Here is a 21,186-nt window from a genome sequence, read left to right as displayed (position 1 = left end):
ATCTTGGCTGCGTTCGGTCTTCGTTGCTGCACGCGGGCTTTCTCTAGTTGCAGCCAGCAGGGGCTACTCTTCGTTGTGGTGCACAGGCTTCTCGTTGCAGTGGCTTCTCCTGTTGCAAAGCATGGACTCTAGGCGCGCGGGCTTCAGTAGTTGTGGCTCACAGGCTCTAGAGAGCAGGCTCAGTAGTTGTTGCACACGGGCTTAGTTGCTCCGCGGCATGTGGGATCTTCCCAGACCAGGGCTCGAACCTGTGTCCCCTGCATTGGTAGGCGGACTCTCAACCCCTGCGCCACCAGGGAAGTCCCAGTTGTGCCTGGTTTTTCGTTATCAGTGTGTCCTGAGAGATTGCAGTGAAACCAAACTTTATACACAATCATGTTTTAAATGCATAAGGGAATTCTCCTTTTTAATACTCTTTACAATAAGTCCTTTTATACTATAAGTTATTATAGGTTTTAAAAATGCAAGTGATTGTTCAGTTTCTTTAAAACAGGACACCCTGAAAGATTTTTAAATTGCCATTACATCAACAGCAGTTTTATAGATGTAACAGAGTGGGGGAAATGGTCATCTTAACATCTGGCCCCAGTACTCTAAACACATTGATAAGCCATTGGGGCATGGAAAATGAGACACTGAAGATTCAACCAAGTAAGAGAAGTGGCCAAACTTCACGGGGCTGTAAATTAGCAGGCATTTGGGGCGGGCAGAGAGGCTGGGTTATTAAGCAGCTTTTTGCAGTAGAAAAAGAGTTTTGAAAACTAGGGTGGCCGTTAATTTTGTGTGTCAACTTGGCTGAGCCATGAGGTTCCCAAATATGTAGTCAAACATTATTCTGGATGTCTCTGTGATGGTGTTTTGGATAGATTAACATTTAAATCAGTGGACTTTAAGGAAGGCAGATTGCCCACCATAATGTGGGTGGGTCTCATTTAATCAGTTGAAGATCTGACTAGAACAAAAGACTGACATGTCCTCCCCCGACACACCCCAACAAGAGGAAATTCTGCCAGCAGGTAGCCTTTGGACTTGAATTGCTCTTTCTTTGGTCTCCAGTCTGTCAGCCATCAGACTCAGACTGCAGACTTAGGACTTACCAGTCTCCATAATCACGAGTCAATTCCTTAAAATCAATCTCTAGATAGACAGATTACAGATTATAGATTATAGATTATAGATCAATCTCTATCTCTCTCTCCACACACACACATACACCCACGCACACACACATTCTATTGGTTCTGTTTTTCTGGAGAATCCTGACTAATTCAAACAGGATGTCTAATATTAAATGTGAAGTTGTGCTGTCCTGAAGTCTATCTCCACGCCAATCAAACACATTCAGCCTGCAACTCACCCACACGTCTCGTTCGAGTGGAAGTCCCTATGATGTATTTTAAAACCCAAAACAACACATTCTCGGAGTTAAGTAGAAAGGTCACCACCAATAAAAACATCTAATCAGCCTCATTATTATGTTCCTTTAGCCACATTTCTCTTACTTAATAGAGCATGTCTCCTCTGAAGAAGCATTAAATTTCACAATAACACATGCAAAGACCAAGAAAGGAATCTGTGTGATGCAGCCAGGACCCAACAGGCCAGGAGCATCTGCCTCAGAGGGAGAGAAAGGAGGGGGAAAAATTTAAAGAGGACGATCAAGCCTCTGATATGTGCACATATCTGCCAAGCTTAATAAAGTTTCAGTAAGCTACCCATGCATGGAACTACAATAAACCTTGTTATTGAGCGCCCCCATACCTCCCAGCAGTGGCAGACTCCTGCCTGGGATCAATGAAAGATCTTAGGCCCAAGATTCCAGAAGCAACTGGCAGTTTTATTTACCTAATAATCAAAAGAGTTAATAGAGTTGTACTATCTCAAGTTTCTCTTGAATGAAATACAGAGTTTTTGTGGCTTATGGATTCCTACCAAGTCTAGATTAAAATCTTCCTTCAAGGGATTATTAAAGTCTCTCCTCTGTGTCCTTGGCCACTGCTTCTCTGTCTCCTTTATGCTCCCTCCTCCATCCTATGTCAAATGGGTGACCTTTTCTATCATCTCCTTTCCCTGGGTAACCTCGTCCAGTCCCAGGACTTTAAATATCATTTCCACACTGTTAACTCTCACAGGTAAATTGTCAGCCCAGAACTCTCCTCTGAGCTCTGGACTTGAGGATCCAACTTCTGACTTGATACCTCTACTTGATCGAGGACTTCACATCTCCAACACAGAACTCGATTTGCCCCCAGATCTGTTTTCCTACCAGTAAGTGGCCCCAACATTCATTCCTTTGCTCAAACTAAGCCTAAGAGTCATCCTTGAGTCTTCCTCCTCCTCATTCAGTCCATCATCAAATCCTCTTAGTTTACTTCTAAAATATGTCCCAAACCCCTCTTTCCCCTCCAGCACCAGCCTCGCCCAGGCCACCATTCTCTCGTGATTAAACTGCTTTTTTAGCTCCTCAATGGTCTCCCCACTTCCACTCCAACCCACCCTAAAATGCATTCTCCACAAAGCAGCCAGAGAGAGCTTTTAAAAATGTAAATCCGGGCTTCCCTGGTGGCGCAGTGGTTGAGAGTCCGCCTGCCGATGCAGGGGACACGGGTTCGTGCCCCGGTCCAGGAAAATCCCACATGCCGCGGAGCGGCTAGGCCCGTGAGCCATGGCCGCTGAGCCTGCACGTCCGGAGCCTGTGCTCTGCAACGGGAGAGGCCACAACAGTGAGAGGCCCGCGTACTGCAAAAAAAAAAAAAAAATGTAAATCAGATAATATCACTTGGCTGCTTAAAACCCTCCAGGAAGCTTCTGCTTCTGCTCAGGGTGCAAGAGAACATAGCTTCCCCAGCAATGAGAAAATGGCAGATAATCTACAAAATCATAATTTTCTTGAACACATCAAGGAGTTGAGGTCACGAGGCGACTGTAAGGATACAAATATTGTTTTGGGCAAGGAAGGAAGAGGTGGTTGTCATACAAGTGGGTAGAAAGAAATTATCTAACATTTTGACATATTCTTAAAAGCCAGTGTGGGCTAGCTGATCAGTTTGGAATAGGTAGGATCACCAGACGCAAGAGAACTCTGCACTTGCAAGCTCTTTACCACTGGCCTGTAGCCAGTGCTGATGTGAAAGACTGGAGAAAGAGCAAGAGACCAGAGAGAGACCCTCTTAGTGGTACAGGCGTAGCTAAAGCCCAAGTAAAAGGCTAAGATTCTCAGACTGGATTAAAAAATAAGACCCAGTGGACTTCCCTGGTGGCACAGTGGTTAACAATCCACCTGCCAAGGCAGGGGACACGGGTTCGAGCCCTGGTCCAGGAAGATGTCACATGTCGCAGAGCAACGAAACCTGTGGGCCACAACTATTGAGCCTGCACTCTAGAGCCCACGAGCCACAACTACTGAGCCTGCGAGCCACAACTTCTGAAGCTCGTGCGCCTAGAGCCTATGCTCCACAAGAGAAGCCACTGAGATGAGAAGCCTGCACACTGCAACAAAGAGTAGCCCCCGCTTGTCGCAACTAGAGAAAGCCCACGGGCAGCAATGAAGACCCAACGCAGCCCAAAATAAATAAATAACTAATAAATAAATTTAAAAAAAACCAAAACAAGACCCAAGTATAATGTTGTCCATCAGAACCCCACTTTAAAAATAGGGAAACACAAAACTGGTTCGAAGTGAAAAGATAGAGAAAAGATATGCCATGAAATTACTACTCAAAATAAAGCATAAATGGGTACATTAATATCAGACAACGTGGATTTCAGAAAAAAAGGAATATTACCAATGATAAAGGGAGACATTGCATAATGATGAAGCTGTCAATTCATCCAGAAGATGTAATGATCCTCCATGTGCATGCACCTAACAGAGCTTCGAAATATGGGAAAGCATAAACTGATTGAACAAAAAAATATACATAAATATACGATTATAATTGGAAATGTTGGTACTTCTCTCTCAACAACTGATAGACAAGTAGACAGGAAAGCAATAAGCTATAGTAACCAACGCTATTAAACAAACTGACCTAACTGACATTTAGGGAACACTTTAACCAACAGCTGTTGAGTACACATTCACTTGACATGCCTATGAAACATTCGCCACATTCTGAGTCACACAAAAAGCCTCCATGGGCTTCCCTGGTGGCGCAGTGGTTGAGAGTCCGCCTGCCGATGCAGGGGACACGGGTTCGTGCCCCGGTCCGGGAAGATCCCACATGCCGCGCAGCGGCTGGGCCCGTGAGCCATGGCCGCTGAGCCTGCGCGTCCGGAGCCTGTGCTCCGCAACGGGAGAGGCCATGACAGTGAGAGGCCCGCGTACGGCAAAAAAAAAAAAAAAAAAAAGATGGAAAAAAAATCCTCCATAATTTTTAAAAATTAAAATCACACAAAAAGTCTGTTCTCTGACCACAGCAGGTTAAAACTAGAAATCAATAACACAAGCACAGCTAGAAAAATCACTCAATACTTCCTATTAAACAACATCCTTCTAAATAATCCTTGGTTAAAAGAAGAATTCACAAGAGATATTAGAAAATATTTTTAATAAGGTGAAAAAGAAACCATAACATACCAAAATTAGAGGGACGCAACTAAAGCAGTTCTTAGAGGGAAATTTATAACACGAAATGCTTATATTAGAAAATAAAAAGATCTCAAGTCAATAATGTAAGTTTCAACTACATAAGAAACTAGAGAAAGAAAAGTAAATCAAACTCAAGCAAACAGAAGGAAGGAAAGTGCTTCATGATTTCATTATTATTCTCTTACTGCTGAAGCCAAATATTGGTGTGACGGTGCTCAGGCCAATGTTTTTACGCGAGTCATAATGTTCACAAACATCATTTAAAACTTCAATTCCAGGGACTTCCCTGGTGGCACAGTGGTTAAGAATCTGCCTGCCAATGCAGGGGACATGGGCTCGAGCCCTGGTCCGGGAAGATTCCACATGCCACAGAGCAACTAAGTCCGTACACCACAACTGCTGAGCCTGCGCTCTAGAACCCATGAGCCACAACTACTGAAGCCTGTGCGCCTAGAGCCCGTGCTCCGCAACAAAGAGAAAGCCACTGCAATGAGAAGCCCGTGCACCGCAACGAAGAGTAGCCCCTGCTTGCTGCAACTAGAGAAACCCAGCACGCAGCAACGAAGACCCAGTGAAGCCAAAAATAAAAAAATTAATTTATATATTTTTTAAAAAACTTCAATTCCAGACTCATTGCATGTACATTTGCCTGACTTGCTACCCGTGGGTCCCTAAAGAAAAGTGTCTCCAACATCCATCTCAGAGAAAGGTATAGGTAGATGGTCGAGAAATACGTGAAGAATTGAAGTGAATTTCTCACATTTTTATATATGGAATGTATCTAAAGACTAAAGAACAGATTCAGATCAATTAAAAAGAATTTATTAGGATCTGTAATCTGAAACCTTTTAAGGAAAGGTTTAGGTTCTTTCACTCTAACAAAACTAAAGTGTGCGTTTTAAAAAATGAATAAGATGTTAGCACTTCTACTTTCCACATTAATTATCACTTTAATTAAAGTCTTCTGCCTTCTACAAAAGTATGAACAATAACTGCTAAGTCTTTTAGTCAATATTTTCATATTCCAACAAAAGCAAGCAGGATCTGGGGGTTTGTTTCACACTTGATTATCAAAATCTGATTCATAAATTTGCTACCAAGTCTTTCCTATGATAGATATTACCTTTTGCTTTGACTTTAACCTTGGCTCTTCATTCATTCTAAAGTGTCCACAAGGGCAGGGCAAGTGTTTGCTAAAAGACTGAACGGAGGCCAGGCCTTGTGGGGCATAGATACCGTCAGTAAAAATTCTACCCATTCAGACACATGGGGGACAAGTTTAACCATGCCCTGAATGTGGTACATCATAGTGATTAAAAGTCCTGGGTTTGGAATCAGGAAGACTCATGTTTGAATCCCAGCTCTGCCACTCACTTGCTGTGTGAGCTGAGGCAAGTTACTTAATTTCTCTGAATTTCATCTGCAATATCATATTTATACTTACATCACAGGGCTGGTGAAAAATTTTAAAAGATGATGGATATAAAGCATTTAGCATCCTAATAAAATATGGGCTTAATAAATGATAGCTATTATTAAGTACTTATTGAAGGGAAAAGTTTGTGGAATTTTTTATTATATATTTATTACTTTAATATACATTTATTAACTAAACTACACATGATGACTATCATAATGTTAGAATTATCAACAGACATTTCTGAAAACCTGTTTAATTTAGGGTACTCTGTGCCATAGGCTAAAGAAGGGGTGAATAACTAGTTGAAGAAACAGGGTTTGTTTTTTCTTTTTAATTTTACTTTCACATATTTTCTCTGATGTTCTTCCTTTCTTTACGTAGATCCAAGTACCTGATCTATATTGTTTTCCTTCTCTCTCAAGAACTTCTTTTAATATTTCTCACAAGGCAAATCTACTGGCAACAATTTCCCTCATTTTTTGTTTGTCTAAGAAGGTCTTTATCTCCCCTCCACTTTTGAAGAATAATTTCATGGGGTATAGAATTCTAGGTTCGTGTTTTTTCCTCTTGACACTTTATTTACTCTTTTTATCGCGGGGGCAGGCACTGCACTGCACGCAGGCTCTTAGTTCCCCAACCAGGGATCAAACCTGTGCCCCTTGCAGTGGAAGCGCAGAGTCTTAACCACCAGACCACCCGGGAAGTCCCGAAACAACTCTTAATATAACCTAGTAAACATCTTGAAAGGATCTCCTTAAATGACCATGTAAAAATGACTTGAATTAGCATTTCAGTTGTCTGTCTTTCTGCTAGAGCTTATAAGTACTTGGAAAAAAATTTTTCCTGAGTATTTTACTTATAATCTCTGTTATACTACTAAGGGTCTATGAAAACTCATTTTATTGCAGAGAGTACAAAATTAAATTCTAACTAGTATCTGTGTGAATGGCACATTTCAAATGAGCACGGTCTGAGTGATGTGTGTTTTCTCTTCATGTGCATTTGTATGTATGCAGCGTGATGTTCATACGTAGCACACGCGGAGACATGACAGAGTCCTCATAGGAGATTGACGCACCTTGGGGTCAGTCACTTTTAATCCAATTAATGTCAACTTAACACAACAAAACCTTCTCCACTAGGTAAAGGTTATGTGCTAAAGGCTGGTGGGCCCACCGGCTACTCAGATGAGAGACACCCTTCATGCATTTTACAGTTGCACCATCTTAGTTCCCCGACCAGGGACTGAACGGTGAAAGCGCAGAGTCCTAACCACTGGACCATCAGGGAATTCCCTGCTAATTAATGTTTTGGACGTATAGAGCTCTGGCAAAGAGGCTGATTCTCACGGAGCGTTCTCTGGTTGACAGCTTGGGGCAAGACACGGACTCAGAAAATGGACCTTTTTCAAAATTCTGGGTTATGGTTGACTATTGACTGCCCCAGGATGAATAACATGGAGCTGGGCCCGCTGCAGTTTATTTTGTCAGTCCCCTGGCATGATCCCCTCCTGCGGGTAGAGTCAGTAATTAGGAATACAAGTCAGGGCAGAATTAGGTATTCATGAGGATTGGAGGAGGCAGCAACTCAGAGGACCTTCAAACACAGTCTCATGACTGAAACACCAGGAGGGAGCCTGGCTGACTAACAGAGAACAGCCTTGACCTTTCAACCCTACAAATTCAAATGCAATTTGTCATCCAATGTAAAATGAATTTGGCCATGTGTAGTCCTGTGGGAGGGAGAGATCTTGTCCCAGAAAAACTCAAGAAACGTGAAAGAGGGGCATTGAAAACTAAAATCCACAAAATGGTTGAGAACACACATCATTACACTCATAATAAATTCCTTTTCCAAGATAATGGCCAGCCCTGTGATTCCTTGGGCAGTACAGACTCTGTTAACACAGAAGGGGCCCAACTGGGGAATTGATGCTAATTTTCATCTCTCCTTGGAATTGGAATTATGTTTTTGTATTTATGTTTCATTATCTCCTCTTGTCATTTAAATTAAGCCATTCTGTTATGAGTATGTGTTCTACCTCTCACTGTGATTGCCAAAGAGGAAAGGTTGAATTGCCAACAGTCTTTCTTTTACTCCAGAAACTTGTTCTTTCTTTGAGGACCTTTCTGAGTGGGTCAGGAGCCAGAATTGGACAGAACTCATTCTCTGGGAGAGGCTCAGAGAACCAAACTTGAAATTGACGCACCAAAGCACTCAGGAGATGTCCTAGGGGTTCCAGAACCTCCATCGTTTTTTCAACCACTCTAGCGTTATCCCAAAGCGCATTCTCAAATTAAGTTTCCTTTTTTTTGCCCTAGTTTCTAATTTGCTTAAGTGTCATCATTAATTGAGTAGCAGATATAAAGACTGGAATGGACTGGAAGCCCTATGACTTATGACATGCATTAAGTTTTTCATTTGGCATTTGGAGTTCATTATTAATGTCCATTTGAAAGCTTACAATTATGAAATAGAGCAACCTTGTAAATAGCTAGAAATAATTTTCCAGTGGATTCTTTGCATGCACATACTAATTCATGGAAGTTATTTGAATGATAAGAGTAAAGAGACAAAAACTTCTGTGGATTTACTCTTTGTCCTATCTATTTTATCTTGAAGTGTTTTTTTAAATTTCTTTCCTCCCAAGATCAAGAAAATATTCAAGAGTCCCACCTCCATTTGCCAGAGAGCCTTCTTATAAATGATCACCAGTCTTGCCTCTATGTAATTGTAAAAAGATCCCTCTACTTTCTAGAGTTCTGCTTGAATGGGGAGCTCAGTGTCCAGAAATTGACCATGACCCAAAGGAATTATTATGCTCTTGAATATTTGGAAAGATAAACCTTTTTCTAAAAAGAGTGGTCATGAACATTATACTGCTTGCTTTTTTTCCTACTTTTACTGATATGAAGTTGTGTTTAAACTATAACATGAAGAGATTTGCTGCATATCTTTGTCATAAACCCTTTTTAAGGGGGGGTCCCCAACTTCCTCACCTCCCCATACACATCCCATGCCTTGGTCACAAATTACTCACTATTCCGCAGTAATGACCCACACGGTCAGACCTCCAAGCCGTTGAATATACTGTTCCCTTGACACGACCTCTTCTTCTCTTCTCTATGCGCAAAGCCTCCTCCAAGAGTTGAGACTCTCCTCGAAGTCTTCCAAGAAAATTAGCCCTTCTAACTTCCGTGCTCACACAGAACCTTACGCACACTCCTACTTCTGCACTTGGACTTCAGGATTAGAACTGTTTGCTTGTGGGTCTGGCTTTCCCTCCACGAAGGGCCAAAGGGACAAATCATCTCTGCGTTCCTAACTCCTGTCACAGTGCCTATCCTGTTACCACCCATAACACAGCTAGTGCTGAATTGTGGAAGTAACTCTGCAATAATTAGGGGAACCCACCCTTCCATCACGCTATGGGCCTGCAACTTGGCCACGCCTGGAGAAAACAGTACTCTTCATTCGATAAAAATATTGGGATTTGTCTGCAACAGCTCACAAATCACATCTTTTTTTTTTTGTGGCTGCACTGCATGGCTTACGGGATCTTATTTCCCCAGCCAGGGATAGAACACAGGCCCTCTGCAGTAAAAGTGCATGGCCAGTCCATCCCTGTCCCCAGGCTGTTTCCTCATCTGGTAGGACCGTGCTGAGTCTGTCATTTGTGCTTACGGGGTAAATGTTCACGTCTCCGTGCAACTGCCTTTGGGGAAAGTGAGCCTCAATCACATTGGGACCTGAGTCTACCAGTGCGACTCTTCCCTCATGTGACAAAATCAGATGCTACGTATGTTCTGTTTGGTAAACAAATAGTGATGATGTGTTAAGACACAATGACGTGCATTCCAGATCATTCTAGACCATAAGCTGCTTGAGTAGAGTGTAACCCCACAAAGGGTCCTGCATCCTGGAGTGGTTAAGAGCATGGGCTTTGGTGTAAGACAGACATGGGTTCAAATACTAGTTCTAGCATTAACCAGCTATGAGACCTCAAGAAAGTTACCTAATCTCTCTGAGCCTCATTGAAAAATGGGGATAATAATAATAACAATCATACCTGGCTCACTGGGCCGCTGTGAGGAATAAATGAAACAATGTTGGTTAAATACTTAGCATCTGACATCGACAGGGCAGACAACAGTAGTAGTTACTGATCTGCGCATCTTCTAAACGTCACCTGCTTTGGACCCATCCTCAGCTCACAGGTCTCCAAGGAGATGTCACACTTCTTCTTAGCAATCTAACAACTCTTATGGTTTGCTGTTCTCAGACTTCTAGTAATACTTCCTTGGCAACTAGGGGAGTGGGGGTGAGGGAGGAGACAGCAAAAGTTGTTGTTCTCAAGACAGAGGCAGAATATAGTAAGTCACTCAGTGACTGGCAATTTCAAGTGCACTGGTCATATGTGTCTTCCTTGTATCAGGGCTAAGCACTGGCCAATAGGGCTGTGAATAAAGGGAAAAAACAAACAAATGAAAACACTGAAAGGAGGAGAAAGCCACTAGAGGGCTGCCAGAAGGGGTGTGTGGGAAGGAATCCTAGATTCTCTGCTGTTTTCTTGAACCAAAATAGTAACAAGAGTTGGATATTGCTGTTCTTTACTTGGCAAGTGAAGGCGAGAAGAAGGGGCCAATGTAAAAGTTCATTTAAGAGAATATGTATCAACATTTAAACTCTGATATGAGCATTTATTTATTATCTTTCAAACACGGAGCTAGGGACATACTCACTTCCCCCTGAGTTCACAACTGTGAACAGGTCATTTAAGAAATCAGAGCCACAGGCCTGGCGGGAGAGCTCAGGAATGCTCAGAAAAGTCTCCCCCAACACACCTGTACCACCAACCACTCCCATCTTACCATCAGCAGTTATCAAAAGAGGACTCGAGTTGGGTTCCTCTCCCCTGCCTGTGCCCCAGAGGGCAAGCCACGTCTCAGTGGGGAGCACCAGAGTCTCCCTTCCCTGTGGATTCCTTAATCCGCTTCCTTAAGATGATCCAGAGAAGGTGTGAACACACAGTGGTAGCCTGTGATTTTCTTTGTTGTCAGGAACCTGCAAGCCTCCTTTCATCTTATTAAAATTATACCCTTTCTGGGCTTCCCTGGTGGCGCAGTGGTTGAGGGTCCACCTGCCGATGCAGGGGACACGGGTTCGTGCCCCGGTCCGGGAGGATCCCACGTGCCGCGGAGTGGCTGGGCCCGTGAGCCATGGCCGCTGAGCCTGCGCGTCCGGAGCCTGTGCTCCTCAATGGGAGAGGCCACAACAGTGAGAGGCCCGCGTACCGCAAAAAAAATTATACCCTTTCTGCCAAGATTGAAAAGAAAATCAGGAATTGGTAATTGTATCCCACTCAACCCCTTCCAAATTGGGGAGAGCGTCTGATCAGCCCTTCTCGGGTTACAGTGCTATTCACGCAGGGCGCCTGTTTCCACACCACCCCTGACACTCCAAGGTGGGAACCATCCCCAAGGATTAAAATAACATAATTAAACACCAAGTGGCAGACATGGGGTTCGGAGATTTATATACATTATTTAACTCTCCCAATAGCCCCAAGAAGTAGGTATTGTTATTATTCTGGATTTTTTTTTTTTTTTTTTACTTCTCCCTTTTCCAGGTGACACTTGGGGAGGCAAAGATACCTGACCACAGCTAAACAGTTAGCAAGTTTCAGAGTGGGGATTTGACCCCAGGCAGCCTGACATCAGACGCCACGTGCTTAACCCGTATTCTAACGTGACTCTCAGAACTCCATCCAGCTGGGCAAAGATACTCACCATGTTGCTGGGAGGTCTAAGGTCCAGGATACTGCACATTCCCCAGCTGTTCTGACAGCAACACATGTGGCACCCAGCAACCAGCCGGCCATGTGGGGCTTCAGTCTGGACCCCGAGGCCCTCTCCCTGACCTTGGGCGGGATCTCAGGAGGGACTAGAAGTTATTTCAGGCCATAGCCACACCCTACGGTTTGGCTTGCCAAGAAGTAGAAAGGGGTAGGTGAGTTCACCTGCAGAGTTGACAAATGTTCTCAGGCAACTGAAGCTTTAACTATTCCATCTTAAAGAGGCAGCTATCAGTTTCAGCCACAGCAGAGCCATCACTGAGACAGCAGGTGGCGATACATCTGGACTCTTGGCAGATGATCTTCCTTCCTCTGCCCTTTCTGGCACTGCCTTTTTCCCCCTTCCGCTCCCTTCCCCTCTGTCCCCTGTCTACCCAAGCACTGCAGGATTAGGCCCATTACTCCTTCAACAACTTCAGTGATCAGAATGCTCCAGGGTCCAAATGATCCTGAGAAGTTCCACCCAAGAAAGGGATGCAGACACCCAGGGGGACCAGACGCTTCTCCTTACACTGTGTTGTCAGTGGCTGTCAGTTTCCCCTTCCTGTGTGTCAGACTCTCAAGGACAGGGACTGTGCTCATTTTTCTTTGGATTTCCAGTCACTAACTTAGGGCCTGATACATGCGAAATCAATACATATTGAAGTAAATTGATTAATTAGTCATTTTTATTGAAGACTTCCTCATAACTGTATTTCACTTATTAGTTTCATATACCCTCCATACCAGAAGTGAAGTCTCAAAGAAAGTCAGTGCTGTGTATTTACCTAAGTTTACAACATTTATGCCATCCCATCACACAGCTATCCACGCTCACCCATCTGCATTAGCGTGTAAAATCCTTGAAGGCAAGAGCTGTATCCTACTTCCCTTTAAATGTCCTCTGCTGTGCTTTGCACGTGGTCAGCTTCGCGGTTGTCGAGTTGATCTAAATAATCTCTAATAAGCGGAAACCCTATGCTTAGATGGAAATGCTCACCCAAGGCCATCTACAACTTATGCTCAAGTTGTATAGGAGTAGACTTCTAATTTTACCAAATTATAAAAAAAGATTCCTTGAACAGGTTTTACAGGAATTCAGGGGATTGAACTACATTGTAACAGGAGTGTCCTGTCTTCCTCTCTTGGAAGGCTCCATTCCCAAAGCGGAGGCTACATCTTGCCACTGTGCATTGAGTTCCCACCGCAGTGCATGACCAGGACTCTGCTTTCAGCCCTGTTCAGTCTATGTACACATATCAGAGTGCCTGCATTTCCCTGAGAGCCTGCAACTCTTTCTCTAAGACCAATTTCCATCATTGTTGAGGTCGGGTTTTGATTAGATATCCTACCAGGGGTGCCATGTGGATCATTCTTTTTTTGCTTTTGTACAAAGTGTCAGAATTTTTTGCCTATGGGTTAGGATGGCCAGAGTCAAGCCAAGAAGAGAGAATTGAAGTAAGAGAGGAGAAAGGAAGTCAGTCCTAAACAAAAAACCAAGAGAATGCAAGATTGTCGATGGCAGGGTATTAATGCCACTGAATTGAACACTTAAAATATGTATATGTATAACTGATACACTTCGCTGTATAGCAGAAACTAATGCAACATTGTAAATCAACTATACTCTAATAAAAAAAAGATATTAAAAAAGAAAAAAAACTTCCAAAATACTGAATCATCAATATGTTGGTGTTTCCTCTTTCTGCCATCCACTAGAAAGGGAATTTTAGTTGTAGAAATGCATACATTGAATCTGCATGGTTTTAATGAATGGGATTGAAAATTTAATGTATATTAAGCTTAATAAAATTGAGACAGGATGTGTGCTAAAAAAAAATGGCTAAGATAGTAAACTTTATGTTATGTGTATTTTACCACACACAGAGAAAGACTGTCCAAACAAGACCTGTAGTGGGGGGATGGATAGCCGTCCATAATTGTTTCAAGTGTATGTGCCAAATCTTCTAAAGTGTAACTCAATTTGTGAACGTATTTAATCTGCTAAAATACATTTGCATTAAATGAAATTGACCTGACATGCGCCAGAGATGTCTTTTCTTCCATCTTTTTGTTGTTGCCAAAACACTGCTCCATAAGCATGGACTTTAAGTCTGTCATATCCCTCAGAGTTATCAATTTTAGGATAAGGTCCCTGGCGGCCTTATTTGACCAGATTCAGTTTTTTGGAAGATAGGATTTTGGTTTCTCTTCATGAGCACATTATCTCAGCTTATACTCAGGTTTGTGGAGTTGTAGAAAAATTACAGACTGATATCTCTTTAGTTTCAGATTAAAAATTTAACACAAGAGAAACACGCCATGAATCAAAAGCATTCTTCTCCTCACATGTCCATTTTATGTAGGTATCAACTTGTATTCCGAGGAAGGTAAATTATGCCTGTAACTGTGAACTCGTACATTTTCTATGTTTAGCTGAATAGTTTGATGGAATCACCAGGCACTGGTGGCAATTTCTATACTTCTTTAAACACAGGCATCAGTCAGGACACAGACCGTAAGCATTCTGAAAAAGCCATACATTAAGAGGGAAGAACTGCTCGAGGAATCACAAATATTTATTCTAAAGCAGGTCTTAGTTCACCTTTCTTCTGACTCGGGGTGTCTGCTGACATCAGTCATCTATTCAACACCCCAAACCCATTCCGATAGGAGCCAGTTCATAATTTCAATTGACAGTCCACCCTTATTTTCAAAGGAAAAAAATCCAGATGGAAAAAACAAATAAATGTCAAGCACTTGAAATTATATGGCTGATTATATGAGTCTACAGTGGACCTAAAGGAGATTTAGAAAGTGTTTCTGATGGCAAGGTACAGTGGAGCTGCCTGTCAGTAACCGTGTGGCACCAAGGGAACCCTCTGCTATCCTCATCCAAGAAATCATCCATATGTAACATCCCTGTGTAACGTCATCTTCCAAGGTGCTAATGAAATTGTGTGAGTGTAAGGGCTTTGTAATCCATAAATCACTATATAGATGCCAGTGATTATTTAAATTTTAAACTATTCCTTAGTGTTCTATAATATTTCTATTTATTTTCTGAGGTGGGAAAGCTAGACTGTCACTCTGAAGCTTCATGCCCTACATGGTGTGAGGAAGGAGGAATTAACGACAGTCGACAATGTCCCCACAGCCCTCATCTAGCACCCAGCACAAATGGCCCATCCATTAAATGTTGTCGATGGGTGAGTCTGAGTAGGGCAGGCAGGGACCTGCCCACAAGCACTTTTTGAATTGGAAGGACATTCAAGATGACATTTTCAAAGAGGGTTGTACTGTGATGGAGAAAGCAGGGACCTGGGATTCAGGTAAACCCAGGTTCAAACCTGGGCTCTGGAATCTGTGAGCTGTGGAAACTTGGGTAAGTTATTAAATCACAGTTTCTTTGTCTATAAAATGGGAAAATAATACCTTCACCTTGCTGGGCACAGTGGAGAATAGCTGACCTAGAAGAAACACTAAAATCATCAACAGCCAACACAGCTAGGGGAGAAAAAAAAATTCCACAGATTAATCAGAAAGAAAATAGAAAAATATTGACAAATCTTATTTTCCAACCTGCCAGATACTGAAAACAGATAAAGATGATCTCAGGCATGTTTGGTGTTCCTGAAGTAGAGAATTCAAAAATATGGGACAGAAGGAGTAAGTATTCAAAGATACAATGAAAGAAAAAATTTCCCAAAAATGTAGAAAAAATGGAATATGCAGCTTTGAAAGAACATACTATGTTCCAGGAAATTTTGATCTAGGACAACACACAGTGAGTCATACTCTGATTCAGTTTCAAGAATCAAGAAAATCTTTAGACATCCAGGCAGAAATGGCAAATAATCTACAAGGGATTGAAAAATGGTGAAGAATCAGATTTCTCCACAGCAACAACTAATACCGGGAGACAATGTAATAGTGTCCATAAAGCTCTGAATAGAAGGAAAAAGGTTATTTTAATTTCTTGATATTTTTCATAATCTCTTAACATTTCAACGGTAATCCTCAGACCTAGCTGCACATTAGGATCCTTGGGGAGATTTTAAAACTTACCCATGTTCAGTGGCCACCCCAAACCAGCTAGATCAGATTCCCTGGGAGTAGAGCCTGGACTATGGTGTGTCTCAAAAATGCACCAGGTAACTCTAAGTGCAGGTGATTCTCAGGCAGGCTACTCAAAGTGTGATCCGTGGATCAGAGCATCAGCATCACCTGGGAGCTTGTTAGAAATGCAAATTCTCAGACCCACCCCAGACCTATAAGAATCTGTATTTTAACAAGCTCTCCAGATCTGGATGCACGCTTAACTTTGAAAAACCTTACAGAAGAATCTCTCTCTCTCTGTCTCTCTCAACATTTTGTTCACTTTATGAATGTTATAAAGATTTGCTGGTTCTGCAAAGGGGTTAATTATCTTTGGGTGCGGTGACTTATTGTCCCATAGAAGACCCTTTATAAGTGTGAGTGACTAAGTGAAACAGAGACCAACCCTAGTGGAGAATGCAGTTCAAGTTCCAAGGTCTCTGTGTAGTACTTATGCTTAAGTTTCCCTTGCAACAAAGGCAGTATCTGGAAACTTTTTAAACTCATCTTTAGACGACTAGGTAGGTTTTTCTAAGTTGACAAATGTTTTCGACCAGAACCAGAAGTTTCTTGAAGAGGAATATTTTAGGGAAAAAAAAAAAATCTCTTTTAGGAAAGAAGATCTAGACCTATATTATAAAATATTTTAAAATTAATAACATTTGGATTTTAGCAAGGACTTCAGTTTCACTTATTTCTTTTACAAGAGTAAAATTAACTTTATTTAAACATAGGAGGCACAGAATGATCCGTTTTAATACAGGTATTTCTGTATCTATCTGCATATATGCAGAGAAAGATGTTTACCTGATGTTATTTACGAGTGGGTGAGATTTGAAGTGTTTTGTAAACTTTTTATTTGTACTTTTCTACATTGCTGACATTCCTAAAAATGTATACTATTTTTCCAAAAATACTAAATTTATTTTTCTAGTAAAAAAAAAACAAACCCTCATTTCATTAATTTGCCCAGGATGATCAGGATCTGTGTACCAATTCACATCAACCAAACTCACAGAGACTGTGAATCAGAATCACAAGATATTAATTAACATACCCATTCCTTAATCTAAGACATGGCATCTGATTCATGGTGACCATATGTACTCAGGAGTCTAAATTACATATTAAAATGTTGCTTGATGAACAATGTCTTCTCAGGAAATGTCTTCGGAACTATCATTGACTAATGGTTTGTCCTTCACTGAAGTAATCACTTTTTGTAAAGAACTGTTTTCTCATCCTAAAATCAGCACTCTATTCTCCCATCCTAAATATTTATCGTAAGGTCTAGTTTCCCCAAATTGTGACTGATATTGCTTACACTGGAGGAATTTCCAAATCACAAATGCAAAAGGGTCATGCTGGCAACATTGTCTTCATCCCAAGCATAAAATTAACATCCATGGTAGCTACAATATCAGAAGTTGGCATCTTATCCTTATGTCTAAATCTTGGGTGTGCTCAACTGGGGATGATTTGAGCCTTCTGAGTACCAAATACATGTTGGTTTTTCTAAAAAGTTCATGAGGAACAAAAAGAGTAAATGCAATGTAAGGAAGTAGAGCCTGTGTTGTTTTTTTTTTACGATTTAATGAAAAACATGTTAAATTCAATCCCAAGATGATTAATTATCGTTAGCATATCTCACTTATTAAAAAGAAATAAACATTCCACTCCTTTCTTGAATTGGCTTCAGTTGAACTCTTTCATAGGGGAGATGGGGGAGGGGTCTTTCTACTCTACTGGTATAAATGCTCCAAGATGTGTTAGTGTCATAAGTCAGGAACTCAACTCAATACTAGGAGATATTTTTTTCTGTGCAAGTATTTACTATCTTGCTCTAAATTTTAAGTAATTAAACCATGCTGTATCAACTAAGTTTACGTTTTAAAACAATTATTATTCTACTGATTTTATGTATATGGGCTTTAAATCCTAGTAGGTTAGAATTCTAGTTCTCCTATTTCTAGCTGGAGACAAAGTATAAAACAATCCTCGATCTACTTATTTTATAAACTAGGAATAATGTCACCTACCTACTTTTTAGGGTTTTCATAAGGTTTACAAAAATATTAAATGTTTAGAGTACATGTAGGAGCTCAATAAATGAAATCCATCTGATAATCAAAGGTGTTTAGAAGTGCCTATCCACAAAATATTCTCTGACATAAATTGTACTGTGTTCTTAGAATGTATATATATGCATAACTAAATCACTTTGCTGTACAGTAGAAATTAACACAACACTGTAAATCAACTATACTTTAATAAAATAAATTTTTTTAAAAGTTCATCAAATTTTTGTTTGAGAAAACCTTTTCTCCTGCTTCTCATTTCTTAAATCATTGGCCACACTTGGAGGAGGTGGTCAGAACATAGAAAAGGTACAGGTAATATCTAAATCATTCTCAGTCAAAATTCAGATGTAGGCAAAAACACATCCACTTAAGTTTACTTGGTTATTTCCCTAGAAACTAATGCATCATGTAATGCATATAAACACACATTAATAGTGTATTTTATACATTAATATAGAGCATGCAAGGACATAGAATATGTTCATCCTCCTACATCTGTGATAGTTTATTTTTCTTCTTCTCCTTCTTCTTCTTCTCTTCCTTCTCCTTCTCCTTCTTCATTTGTCTTCTACCTATTTCCTCTCATCCCTTATAAATCTGGGTTCTTTTCTCTCTCTCTTCTTTTATTGGGGAAAACACAGCCTGGGTTATGCAAATGTTTCTCAAAGTTTTAACTCCAGTCAGTATCTTTTTCTGGAACTACACATCTGCTTTCAACTACCTGCTTGGCATCTCTCTGTGGATGTCCTGATGGCACATTAAACTGAATATACCCAAAGTTGCATTCATCCTCATTTTCCCCCAAACTAGCATCTCCTGAGAATCTTATGTCTAAGACCAGAAATAAGCTGGTTTTGATCCTTCCTCTCCTGATAGCCTATATCAAAGGATCTTAAGTCCTTTGCCTTGATGTCCTAATTATCTTAATCTGTCCTTCCGATTCCTATTTCTACCTTTCTACTGAGAGATTCTTACCTCAATTTTTATAAAAACCTCCTGACTGGTTTCCCTATCTCCAGTCTCCTCCCACTACAATCTAGCCTACAAATTGAACCTGGGTGAATCTTCCTAAATCACAAAAGCAATAATTTACTTTCATTGTCAAAATCTTCCATTGTGAAACAGAGGAAATATAGACTCATGCTTGGCATCTGAAGGTTCTCTACCAGATGTGATCAAGTTATGCTTTGAGCCCTATCGCCCTCTAGTCCTTTGATCCTGAGGATGCATAAATAAATGACCCCACAGGGACTTCCCTGGTGGCACAGTGGTTAAGAATCTGCCTGTCAATGCAGGGGACACGGGTCCAAGCCCTGGTCCGGGAAGATTTCACATGCCGCGGAGCAACTAAGCCCATGTGCCACAACTACTGAGCCCATGTGCCGCAACTACTGAAGCCCACGCGCCTAGAGCCCATGCTCTGCAACAAGAGAAGCCACCACAATGAAAAGCCCGTGCACTGCAACGAAGAGTAGCCCCCACTTGCTGCAACTAGAGAAAGCCCACGTGCAGTGAAGACCCAGCACAGCCCAAAATAAATAAATAAATAAACAAACAAATTTAAATAAATAGCCCCACAAAGCCAGATCTGGCTTGCCCATGTAATTTTCTTTGGCTTGCACAATGGCTTTATAAATTTTTAATTATAAGTTGCTTATTTTGAATTAGTTGCTAATATTTACACATTGGAAGATTTCACAAAAATCCAGATTCTGGCTTCTCATGAAAAGTTAGAATATCTGGCAACTTTGGGTCCACATTCCCACACGACAAGAGGGCTGAAACTAGGCAGTGAGTGCCTGTTGATGAATGAAGAAACATGACCCAGGTCACCACAGCCTTCATCTGATTGGTATCATTCAATGTGCTACTGGCTTGGTGTCTGTAGGCACATGAATTGACGAAGTTTGCCCTATACCACCTAGTGCTCCAGCCAAGTATATCATCCCCAAATGCATAGTATGTCCTTGCTATGTTATTCCATCTTTCTAGAAATGCCTTCTCCCTCCATCTTTCATGTCTTTAAGGCCCATTTCTAACACTGCATCCTCCATGAAGCTTTCTCTACCTCCCTGTTGGACATTACTGCCTCATTTTCGTTCCTCTGTTAACACTGTGTTGTTCTCTTATGGCCCATTTCTCATTCTCTGCTGGATCGGCCATTGGTATCCTTGATTTCTCCCTGTTTTTCAGGGACTTGCATTGACCAACACCTCAGGCTTTCTTGAGGAGGGGTTTTTCCTCTTGACCTAGGCCTTCTTCCTCCTCCCCTAGAGACTGAGCGAGTCTCTCTTCCCACCCACTTTCCCCTCAGGGATCCACCTGTCTACGCAGTAGAGATGCCTTGTTCTGCTTGGTAGTAAAGGCCCAATTCAGCAGGTGAGCCTGAGGTGAGCAATATCTGAGTGTGTACATTTGCCCAATTCTGAAGTTCAGTGTTAGGAAACCCACTGTTGCCACACATCTAAGCCAGGATTTCCCTTCCAGGTTTTATCAGCAAACAAAACTAATATTTTCATTTTCATCTGCTTGAATACTTATCTCACAACTGCTTTCAAGCTCGAGCAGGGAAAAGAAGGGGTTCTCATGGGGAGCCTTCTAACCCTAACAGTGAGGACTCATTCTTGAATCTTCTGCAGCTCCTAGCAAACGTCATTGTGCAGATACTCAAAAAACATTTATCAAATTGAATCAAAAGATATAACTAATGTGCATAAAATTCATAGAATATAATTTTTCTTAGGCTTATGTCCCCATATATAAACTGTATAAATAATAACTTAAATGTCTGTAAGATTAACAAAATACAACATATGCCGTATATAACAGAAAATATTTGTTTCCTATTTACATTTCCATTGTATGTAAATCATTGCACATCATATCATATATCGAAAAAAGGAAAAGAAAGGAAAAAGACAAACCTTAGAAGCCAGTGAAGAAAGCATCACACGAAAGGATAATCAGCAGTCTCAAAGCTCTTGTTTCTTGCTCTTTTTAAATTTTCTGGTTGTTTCTTGACGAATGGTATCATACTCCAAAATGGCCATTTTAGAAAGTCTCTGTAAGTACTGAGATGGTGCTCCAGTGAGAGGATCGCTGAAGCCAGAACCTGTAAAGAAAAAAACCCAAAACTGTTATTACAATTAAATTAAGCACACAT

General features: G+C 41.2%; 1 protein-coding gene across 1 annotated transcript in view; it reads right to left on the bottom strand.

Annotated features, from left to right (window-relative positions):
- Positions 1 to 2,745: 2,745 nt before the first annotated feature.
- Positions 2,746 to 21,186, bottom strand: part of C17H8orf89 (chromosome 17 C8orf89 homolog) — a 34,144-nt gene continuing 15,703 nt past the window's right edge. The window contains 1 exon segment of the mRNA XM_089899035.1: positions 2,746 to 21,135. Within this exon segment, the coding sequence (XP_089755161.1) occupies positions 20,987 to 21,135 (149 nt within the window). The 3' untranslated portion in view covers positions 2,746 to 20,986.

Source organism: Delphinapterus leucas, chromosome 17, assembly GCF_059928025.1.
Source record: "Delphinapterus leucas isolate spDelLeu-1000000601 "Yukka" chromosome 17, BTC_Dleu_Yukka2, whole genome shotgun sequence".
In the NCBI taxonomy this organism is placed as follows: Eukaryota; Metazoa; Chordata; class Mammalia; order Artiodactyla; family Monodontidae; genus Delphinapterus; species Delphinapterus leucas.
Note: the sequence above shows the minus strand (reverse complement) of the source record. Positions and strands in the feature narration are given on the sequence as shown.